Consider the following 11,691-nt stretch of genomic DNA (forward strand, 5'->3'; position numbering starts at 1 on the left):
TTTATTGGTGGAGAGTTGTCTAATTGTCTAATTTGTCTTATTATCTAGTTGTCTAATTATCTAGTTGTCCTAATCATAATCGCTTAATTTATTATTATTTAATCCCTAAGAACACTCAGCTTTTACATTTATTTTTTCTTTTCTTTTGCAACAAATATTTCAAATTTTCGTGAGACATATTTTCCCTGATTAGGTTTGGCGTGGTGATAGCCCTGTACTGAATGCTCGTGTACTTATTGACCTTGAGATAGAGGTAGACTCGGAGGACATCCTCCAGGATATATCGGAGGAGCAGAGGACAGCATTCAAAGACCTTCTACTCACTGATAATGGATTCGGAGGCAAGTAGAATTTTTAAACTATGGAATTTGGTACAATTAATTAATTTAAATATCAAAGAACAACATTAGGTTGCAAAGAGATAAGGATTAGAAAATGTGAGTGATTCGATGCTAAATGAAATTCATTAAGTTTTATTTAATAAAAAAGAATTGTTTAAAATCTTCTTGAATATAAAACATATGGGTTTAAATATCTAGACAAGTTCACATAAAATTGATAAGGTTTGACAACAATTTATCGCCTGTTCCCTTTTTCACTTTTTGTGTCATATTGACACTAGTTGTATACATACAGGCGGGGTTTTACAGTGATAACCAGAAAACTGTGAAATAGGAAGACGACATTATAGCAATACAAAAGCGTACTTGATGATATAAAGCACATTGTATGAAGGGTTTGTCTGAAACAAAAATTATTCGCATATTTAAAAACTGCAAGCTCGCATTGTTCAGGCTTTTGCAACAGCGTTTTATTTATTTGCATTGAAATCCATCCTAACATTTTCAATAGGAATCCTATTCAACGTGAGTAGAAAGAGAAAGGGTGGAAGACCTGAAAGGGACTGTAAACTAAATTTTAAATGATTCTCCATTTAACGGGATGAATAGCCACGTTAACCTTCAAACCTTTAATTGGGAACGAAGTTACCATTTTATTTTCTATTTTAAAAGTATTAAATCATGAAAAATCTTCATTGTCTATGCAGCATAAATCTGCAATTGTCACTTTTGTAGAGAAACCACAACTGATAAGAATAGATTTTCAGGTTAAAAAATATCTCATACTGTATCTAAGGTTTACAGGGCACAGTTGTGAATCAGACATTGTTAGTTAATGAGGGTCATTTGAAATACGTGTGCAGTCCCTTTAAAATATTTCAATGCTCTTCTTGCCCTTAAAAGGAATGATATGATTTCAATTCCTTTTACTGGGTAACAATGCTCGCTTCTTATATATAAGTAGATGTTTAGTACGATTACAGGGTACTGACCGACCCTATTCAAGTTTCATCAAATAAAAGATGTCTTTAAACATTTGGTTGCACAGATGATCCAAAAGAGAAGGGGGCGGTGCTATAAAATACATAATTCTAGCTGAAGAGCCCAGCGTTGCCCGTGAAAAAAAAATTTAAAAAACAAAATATTTAATTTTTTTAGCCTATAACACCCCCCGGCCACCAATGAGTGTCCACAAAAAATTTCCGCCCAATCGGTCGAGCCGTTTGGCCGGCTATAGACAACGTATATATATACGAATGTCTTGTTTTATTATATAGATTGAGATAAATCCAAATGCACTTAAATACATGTATCTTGTAAGGTTTCAAGTATTGAGTACACATAATATTAACGTTATATTTATATACAGTGTTACGACAATACAATTTTCCATGTAGTTTACCCAATCTTTTTCTCCCTTTTTGAGTCAAATTTACGTTTGAATCAATAGCAATACACACAAGCAGTTTAATTCCAAAATAAAAAAATAAAAACATTTTTTATACTTTGTTTTTTTCTTCCAAATCTATATGCTGAATGTTTGAATGATAACAATGACATACACATTCTAGGAAGTAGAAACTAGATAACAATATTCACCTATATACATTTACCTATTCATCATATATGCTTCATCGAATAGAAGAACGATGATGGGGAATAACAGGGGTAGGGGGGGATTCTTGTTAAGGGGTATTTTAATGAGAAGCTGTGTCACATTGTGTCAAGGGGGGGGGATACAGACAACGAAAGAAAGTAAATACAATAATAAAACATTTAATGTTTTGATGTATCTTGATGAAGCTAACAAAATATCCTCCCCCCCTCCCCCACCCAGCCAGTCTAAAGTCAAATTGTATTTTGATTGAGAGGCTATGTATTTACAGATGGGCATCGTTTGGTTTCAAACTTTCAAACATTTTAACTTTTAATCCACAAGAATATACGATGTTAATCAAATGTTAAATTTTAAGTTTGCTTTTGTGAAATTTTTCAATATTTTTAATTAATTGTTTAAAACTTTTTCTTCTTTTTGCTTTGTCTTAAAATGTTTGCATAATGCTAGCAAACGTAAAAAAACTTTGAATTAAAAACAAATGAAAAATCCAAACTAGGGAGGGAATGAACTTTGATCTAATCCTTCTGAAAAGTGAAGGATTATCCCGGGGCAAAGAATTAGGCTTTTAGACCAGACAGCCCGCACACCTCAGGGATTAAGAAGGAAAAACAAAAAAATTATGAAATAACGAGTTCAATTTTTCAGAATTTTTTTTAATTGCAAATAACCACAAGGAATTGAAATGTAGCGTCAAACTTTATAAAAACATTTAAAAAATCAAATGCCTAAAGTTGAAAAGTTATAAGAAAAAGCTATCATTTTCAAAAAAAAAAATGTATGTCCCTAAAACGTGTTTTTATATTAAGACAAAGAATAAGAAAAGTACATAAAGAATTGAATCAAAAAATAAAATTGTACATGTAATACCTTAAACAGTACAACGAAAATTACATGTACAGTGTACATCCAGCTATAATAAATCAGTAAAATTTATCATAAACAAACAAAAACTTGCCTTTGCCACCTGTCCACTAGATTGATCAAATACTTGTACAACAATGCCGCGTAATATTTACAAGATGAATGCGCGCCTCGGAGGCGTGGATACATGCAGTCAAAGCTACGTGCCTTGTTTTATCCGGGCTCCACCTTTAAAGGGACGTATAGCTAATTTTGAACTAATTACTGAATATTTAAATACATAAATTATTTGAGTCTTTGCCACACATTCAAATTGTATACTACCTATATCTTTGCACACTGATTTTGTAAACCTTTAATATTTCCAACTGAAATTATGTGATCTTACAGAATAAATAGTTTTAAATATCAAAGCCGGTCTACCACATAATGTTGCAAAGATATATGAAATCTTCTTCTTAAAATTATTGTCTATTTTGTTAAAAATAGTGTATATACTTACATCAATTAAAGCTTTTAATGGCATGTTAACTTGTGAAGTCCATTTTATACTATTCCCCAGCAAGCAATCAGTCGACAAATAATAGGAGATCATTTAATTTGTATTAAAGGGATCTAGTTCAAGAGTTACATTCTCGTTTCACAATTCTCGATCCATTAAATTTTCAATTTTAATTTTAATAAATTTTTAATTCTGGTTTCTGTAGAAAGGGACTCGTGAAAACAACGACGGAAATTCTGAAATTGGTTTGAAATAATAAACGAAGATAAAGATAAAGGTGTAAATGTCAGATTAACAAAGGTACCCTTGAAACCTTTATATGCTCAATAATGTGGAAGATAAATGTATACAAGTTTTTTTTTTATGAAAATTCCTGCAGATTTTTCTGCTGTAGAAATGCGCAAGTCAATTGTAGAGAAAACACAAGTAAACATAAATAATTTTAAAGTTACAAACAGTAATATCTAATTCATACTAGAGCAGACAAACCTTGAGTACCGTTGTGAATTGGGAATTGTCATCTTTGCATGGAGGGTCACTTAAAATTACGCTAACCCTGTTACTTTAATTGCTGTGTGTGTGGCCCGGTTAGTGTTTGCATGTAAAGCAGTTCAACAGATTTCTTTAGCGTACACACGATCATAGGCAACGTACACACGACCTTAGGCACGTGCAATGTAGATATCATCTTAACGTGCAAAAATAATTGTGTGCAGATTTTGCGCTGGTGTGTGTATGTGCGGATTTTGTATGGTGTGTGTTTTTCTGATTTGTTTACAACCTTTGGCAGACTGTATATAGTCCATACAGTATACACCACAGGGGGTCCCAAGAAAAAAGGAATGCCTTCACTTACCACTTTGAAATCACTTTGTTTGGAATGTACGCATTAAAATGATTCATGAAATTTCCAAAATGTGGTCGATCTGTTTTCCAACGTTTGTATGTTTATTAGTTTATTTGTTTACAATATGTACTGTTTTAGAGCCTGATATTGTAGCTGGAGACGGAGTGTACAGTCGGTACATAACAAATTACCCTACAACAGGAAAATACAAATATAAGGTATGTATACATTTACAGTACAGTACAGTACAGTGCAGTCCAGTACAGCACAGTACAGTACAGTACAGTACAGTACAGTGCAGTAAAGTACAGTACAGTACATTACAGGACTGTGTACATAAATTAACAACTATAAACAATGAATAGCCCCTGAAATAAGACACCTTTTTGTCAAGCCCAAAATGCAAATAATTAAAATTTTATTACATTAATTATTTTCTTAAAAACAAATATGCATAAATCTTTTGCAAGATAAACAGTTTGCAAAAGATTGCAGAGATTGCCAAATTGTCGGGTTTGGATAATACTCTGCAAATTAAGCTGTATGCCTCGCAAAGATTAATGGCTGGATGGCCACGCGTTATCCCATAAAGATATGACATTCCTCAGATTAAACGTTTAAGGGATGGTTCTTTTATTTGGGTAATGTGAAAGGTACCTCCTGCATTCACATAAATCCCTGAACAATCCCTTAAAAATTACGATTTTCTAGGTTCGGGTAGATGATAACAACGACCTGGCAATGACTGTTACCCCTGGACCTGCTACAGTTTACAAACCCCCCAAAGTTGGCATCAATACATGTTGTGGGTCCCGAATACCTATACCTGCTGATCGAAAGGAAAAAATAGGGCTTTTCCGTCGAACCATTGACGGACCTTCAATCACCATCTCAAACCTCTCCCCTTCAGGAGATCATATTCGACCAGGGAAAATTGGAGATCTTGAGATACGTGTCATAGAGCATCAGCAACTTATGGCTCGTTGGACAGCACCCGGGGACGACTTCAATGACGGAGAAGTGATGACCTATCGATTTGTATTCTCCCAGAAGATCGAAGAACTGATCACACCTTCGACAAATGCTCCCGCTCTGGACGGTCTGAAGCGTAATGACACAAGTGGAGAGAGGGTTAATCATGTGATAAATTTTGAGTACTATGGTCAGGATTACTATGTAGGATTATACGCTTCTGATGAGGCTGGGAACAAAGCTGTCATGTCAAACATTGTACTAGTGAACGTCCCGCCACCCCCAGCACCAACCGACGACTCCGGTCTAATTTTGCCAAGTTCCAACATTCTTGAAGACACTACGGACTGGGCAATGGTTGGAGGTATTATTGGTGGTGTTGCTGTCCTTCTTCTTCTTCTTCTTCTTGGACTCTACTTCCATTTCTGTAGAACAAGATCAAAGTTTTCTAAGGCTATGTTTGCCAGTGGACTAAAAAATAGCGGAGTAAAGGTTCAGATACCTTCTCCTCCTGGGTCTGAGAACACAGATAGTAGCAGCTATGAGTCGGATATGAAAGGAGCGACCAGTAACCATCTAGTTGCTGGTATACAACATCCGAAGGTAATATTGCCTTTAAGGCAACGTTTTAAAATCCTAATTCAAGCTTGATCTAATTGGACCTTTTATAACTATCTATTAACCTTCATTCAATCGGCCATTGGTCGATCCTGGGGAGAATTGTATATTGTCAATACTCTTTAGAAGTGTGAGTAAAGGGCGTGGCAATTGGTTTGATATGCACAGATGAAAAGAGTTCAGGATGAATAGGGTTGAGGTTGTAATATGCTAATTCTTGGACACTTAATACTGATTTTAGCCATGTGGTTCAACTTAAAGTTGTCCCCAAAATATTTCGTAAAAACGACTCATTCCTGTTCAAATTCAAAAAAAGGTGAAAACATTGAAAATGTGGGATTTCTCAATATAACCACAATTGAATGATAAATTCGAATTTAAGATGATACATTTAGACTTTTAGTAAAAAAGGGGTTGTGGACAATTTTGGGAAAAGTTTTTTCATTGTTTTTTTTCTCCAGACTGAAGAAAATCATAAAAAGGATTCCTGCCATTAAATTGAGCTTTTAGTGAAAAGGCTTCAGGTGTTTATATAGTTTACAATCTTTCAAATAAACAAATCCAGCAAGAAGTCCTAGTTTGTTTTAGTCCAAGATAGATTTATATGCAAATGGGTGGAAAGGGGTTTAGGATGTAGAAAAGTATTTTCTGCGGGGATTGGGGGGGGGGACTCACTATTCACGACATAGTGACAGTCATTTTCTACTACTTTAAAGAGAAAATATTTATTAGGTTACTGATGGATATTTGCATACATGGGGTCCATTTTGACCGGTTGTTGTTAAAGGAATTGAATTTTTTCACAAATGCTATTTTGCTAATCTTAGTAATAAGTTTGAAATAAATAAGGTTAACACAATTTGATTGCAAAGATAAAGGGATTAGAAAATTTGAGTTTTTGTCTAAAAAATAGTTATAAAAATAAAATTTCACATTCACGAAAAATCAGTAAAATGCAATTTTTTATCTAGATCTCCAGCACAAGCTTCGCGAACAATCTGACCCCGACCTATTGGAGCGCGTCCCAGCTTCTCTCGGAGCATGATGCACGACGCCGCGATGAGGATGAGGAGGTGGATGGGGAGAGGGGGTACCCTGACGTCATCAACTACAACCCGTCCAACAACTATGGGGGATACTATCAGGAACAGTTCTATGATCAGTATAATACAAGGTAAAATTTTTTTTTCTTATTCAATTTTTTTTAAAAATTTTTTATGAAAAATTTTTCTTGGAAATTATTGTTCAAATATTTGAAGCGACATATTCTAATTTTTAAGCTAGATTAAACAGTAATTTAAAAAATTAAAAAAATGAGATAGGGCTTTGAAAAACCAAAGACAAGTTTTTAATAGTAAAATTAAGAAATGATTTTAAAGATTAAAAACATGTTTACAGTAGTAAAATTAAAAAGCAATTTTAAAGATTATAGACAAGATTTTTAATAGTAAAATTAAGAGATGATTTTAAAGATTAAAAACATATTTTCAAGAGTAAAGTTAAGAAATGATTTTTAAGATTAAAACATCATTACAGAAGTAAAGATAAGAAATGATTTTTAAGATTAAAACATCATTACAGAAGTAAAGATAAGAAATGATTTTTAAGATTAAAACATCATTACAGAAGTAAAGATAAGAAATGATTTTTAAGATTAAAACATCATTACAGAAGTAAAGATAAGAAATGATTTTTAAGATTAAAACATCATTACAGGAGTAAAGTTAAGAAGTGATTTTTAAGACATCTAAGATTAAAAGACAATTTTTTACGAACAAAATAAAAATGTGATTTTAAAAGTGTTTAGTTAAGTTAGATAGAGTTTTACGTAAGAGCATGCAACCTTTGGATTTCTGTGTATTATATAAGCAAGAGACATTACTGATGGGGGATATAAGAGATAAACTAATAATAACTTTTATGGTTAATAGTTGACATAAATCAAAGTTACGCGCTCTAGAGATGTTTACTGGCGCACGCACACTAGCTGTGTGTATTAACACTTAGATCCCTATCTTCTTAATTATCCAACATAAGTAATAGCAGGCGTTTAAACGACTGTTCACGAAGTTTTAAATGAATCTGAAAAACTTCCTAATCAATAATTGATACAAATATTTTAGGAGATACTCTACTGCTAGCAGGGATCAAGGCTACCAGGTTTACGGTGGTGTTGGTTACAGACCAGAATACGGAACCACGGGATACTGGAACCTGGATCAAGAGAACCTGGGATATGGGAACCTGGATCAAGGCTATGGGAACCTGGATCACGGATACGGACACCAGGATACAAGGGATTATATCGTGGATCCAGGTCTAAATAAATCCAATCAGAGGCTTGTCAATAGTGATCTGTCTTCTTCCACTCTTGGTAAATATCTATATATTTAGTTATTATCTATTTATCTCTATATCTACGTCTATCTATCAATTTATCTATCTGTCTATCTGTCTATCTGTCTATCTGTCTATCTGTCTATCTGTCTATCTGTCTATCTGTCTATCTGTCTATCTGTCTATCTGTCTACATGTCTATCTATCTATCTATCTATCTATCTATATATCTATCTATCTATATAACTAATTATCTATCTATCTAGGTATTACGAATCCAAGTCTCCATGGCTCCCAGCTCTCTCTGAGTTCTTCCAGACTTCAAGCAAAGAACAGAAATATCACCCAAGTGTAATCATAGAATCCAGATTCTAGATTCCAGATTCCAGATTCCAGATTCCAGATTCCATTTTCTAGATTCTAGATTCTAGATTCTAGATTCTAGATTCTAGATTCTAGATTCTAGATTCTAGATTCTAGATTCTAGATTCTAGATTCAAGATTCAAGATTCTAGATTCTAGATTCTTGATTCTAGATTCCAGATTCTAGATTCTAGATTCTAGATTCCAGATTCCAGATTCTAGATTATAGATTCTAAATTCCAGATTATAGATTCCAGATTCTAGATTCCAGATTTTAGATTCCAGATTCTAGATTCCAGATTTTAGATTCCAGATTCTAGATTCCAGATTCTAGATTCCAGATTCTAGATTTTAAATTCCAGATTCTAGATTCCAGATTTTAGATTCCAGATTCTAGACTCCAGATTCTAGATTCCAGATTCTAGATTCCAGATTCTAGATTCCAGATTCTAGATTCCAGATTCCAGATTCTAGATTCCAGATTCTAGATTCCAGATTCTATATTCCAGATTCTAGATTCCAGATTCTAGATTCCAGATTCCAGATTCCAGATTCTAGATTCCAGATTCCAGATTCTAGATTCCAGATTCCAGATTCCAGATTCTAGATTCCAGATTCCAAATTCCAGAAATAAATTTTGAATATTAAATCCATGTATTTTCTATTCTCAACTCAGCATTTAAAATCCAAAAATAGACAATTTTGAAATATCGTCACAAAAAGTACTAGTTGTACATTTTAAATGTCTTTAAGTCGAGCTTCTGCATAAATTTACAAGATAATCTTGAAAGTCAAAAATGATAATCTCGTATATACCTATTATTTAAACATTATATGAAGGTTGAGGAAATTTAAACAAAGCCAGCCAAACATATTTTTTTGTATCTATTTTTTTGATTATTGTTTACTTTTATTCGACATATTATACTTCCTGACTGCTGAGACACAAACTTTTAAATAGGCTGAATGGGTTAAACATTAATTAATCTACTCATGATAATGAGTTTATCTTATTCAATCCATTTAAAAGTTTTCAACTATCAAAATTTACACCAAAGATTTCTGAACTAAAAAGAAATTAATCTTTTATAAGTTCAAAACTAGTCAAATTATTTTAATCTGTATAAATATGAAAGCGTAAATAATTTTTAATCATTTAAAAAAAAAATGAAGTTTTTAGTTACCCTTGTATTTAACCTTTTTTATGTATGAAAGAGGAATTTAATGTCTCATTATTACTTTTATGTATATGCTGTGATACGCTATAAAATAAGTAATAATAATTTTGTATCTTTTAGTAAAATTTTAAAATAATTGTTATTATTAGTTTGTTAGTAATTCAAATGTTAAAATGATAAATTTAGAAATTAATAAAAGTTTCTGTTGAGTTTTTATTTTATAAGACCTATAGGAGATTTAAATGAAATAAAAATCAATTTTGTTACATTTCTTAATTCATACATCCTTTGATATTAACACGAAACAAATTATGTATAATTGGAGATAGTTAAAATGTAAAAGATACAAAAATCTGATAAAACTGCAGTTTTAAAATCTTAAAATCGAATAAAAACTTTAGCTTCTGGGAGTGACTACTTTTCCTCAACTGTAAAAGTGCTAATTATGATGAATTTTTTTTTGATCAAAATGTTAACCAGATTTTGGACTCACGAAAAAATCGGCAAAAAATTCAGCCTCTGTAAACAAAAACTTGCGTAGAATTAAATACAAATTTAAAGGGAGTGTTCGCGAAAAATGAAAGGGGGTATAGGCTTAATGCGATAAAAAAGCGCTTTTGATCGCTTCTAATCTTACTTCTATCTGTTGCGTCTATAAGGAGAAAATTGTTAAAGACGTCTCATACCGAATAACATGACGTTCATACAAATTGAGAAAATTGCAACATACGACTTAGACCGTAAAAAAATCAATGTAATTTCAAACAAATCATTCAGATATTACAACCTATAGTCATCGATTATCTTTCGCCACGTTTATATATAGTTGATGAAAAATAATATGTTTTAATTGTTATGATCTGAGAGTTACTTATAAAAACGTTTATTCCTGTTTCCAGGATTTTTGGTAATGAAGACGACATTTTCATATTTTCCAGGAATGTTTGAAAACAAGTTGTAAGCTAAATATTATTTTAAAAAACTAAATCAAAACTAGTATAAAATATTAGATATATACAAATGCGGCGAAAGATAATCGATGACTAAAGGTTGTAATATCTGAATGATTTGTTTGATATTAATTTGATTTTTTTACGGTCTAAGTCGTATGTTCCAACGTCCTCAATTTGTATGGGCGCTACGCTCTTCGGTATGAGACGGGTTTATCAATTTTCTCCTTATAGACGCAACAGATAGAAGTAAGATTAGTAGCGATCAAAAGCGCTTTTTTATCGCATTAAGCCTATACCCCCTTTCCTTTTTCGCGAACACTCCCTTCAAAGAATTTAAGACCCAGCTCAAATATGGTCGGTTTCACTTAAAATTGTATTCAATGTTTCAAAATTTAAGCTGGCGCTCAATTGAAACCGGTTTTGGTGGATTTGAGACGCGGCTCAAAATCATTAAATTCGAACTCAGTTCGTCTTAAATGACATTTTTGAATTTGTCTCAACTATTAATCCTGACATAAGATCGATCTAGGTTTAAATTGGTCAAATCTTTGAACATTAACAAACGAGAAAATGCTTAACGAAACGGTCTAGATAACTTAAAGAGGGGAGGAACGCCTTAGTCGTTTTTTTAAACAATTGGTATACAGCTAGGGTCCTGGTTCAGGGTTCAGTGAAAAAGGTTCTCATCATCAAGTTACAAAGATTTATAAATTGGAAAATTTGAGCTTCTGACAAAAGCTTAATTTCTTTGGTAAAGTCGAGCAAAATAAAATATTTATTATGAACAAATTTTAAATATTTTGCAAAATGGTTTTAAAAATAAAAAAGATGTAAACGGCAACATTATGCTTGATTTCAGTGTAAAATTCTCAATAGCATTGCTTGCATACCTATATTCATATCTATGACATTACTTGCATTACTTGCATACCAAATACAAATTCTACAGAAATATCTATCTTGGATCAGAGTCATTTTTAAAACATGCCACCCAAAAGCTATTTAAAAATTTGGCATCTTTGAAACAAACTTCTTTTTCCATATCAATATCAATGAGAAAAAATTAGCTTTTTTATCACAACGAAAACCAAATGAGTGTCC

The 11,691-nt window shown here is 32.4% G+C and overlaps 1 protein-coding gene across 1 annotated transcript in view; it reads left to right on the plus strand.

Moving 5' to 3' along the window:
• LOC111706989 (calcium-activated chloride channel regulator 1) overlaps positions 1–8,532 on the plus strand; it is a 34,569-nt gene extending 26,037 nt beyond the window's left edge. The window contains exons 10-15 of the mRNA XM_023479954.1: positions 194–341; positions 4,308–4,387; positions 4,881–5,744; positions 6,731–6,933; positions 7,883–8,133; positions 8,363–8,532. Coding sequence (XP_023335722.1) covers positions 194–341; positions 4,308–4,387; positions 4,881–5,744; positions 6,731–6,933; positions 7,883–8,133; positions 8,363–8,451 — 1,635 coding nt within the window. The 3' untranslated portion in view covers positions 8,452–8,532. The remainder of the gene's footprint in view (positions 1–193; positions 342–4,307; positions 4,388–4,880; positions 5,745–6,730; positions 6,934–7,882; positions 8,134–8,362) is intronic.
• Positions 8,533–11,691: the final 3,159 nt, after the last annotated feature.

This window comes from Eurytemora carolleeae, unplaced genomic scaffold (genome assembly GCF_000591075.1).
Source record: "Eurytemora carolleeae unplaced genomic scaffold, Eaff_2.0 scaffold143, whole genome shotgun sequence".
NCBI lineage: Eukaryota > Metazoa > Arthropoda > Copepoda > Calanoida > Temoridae > Eurytemora > Eurytemora carolleeae.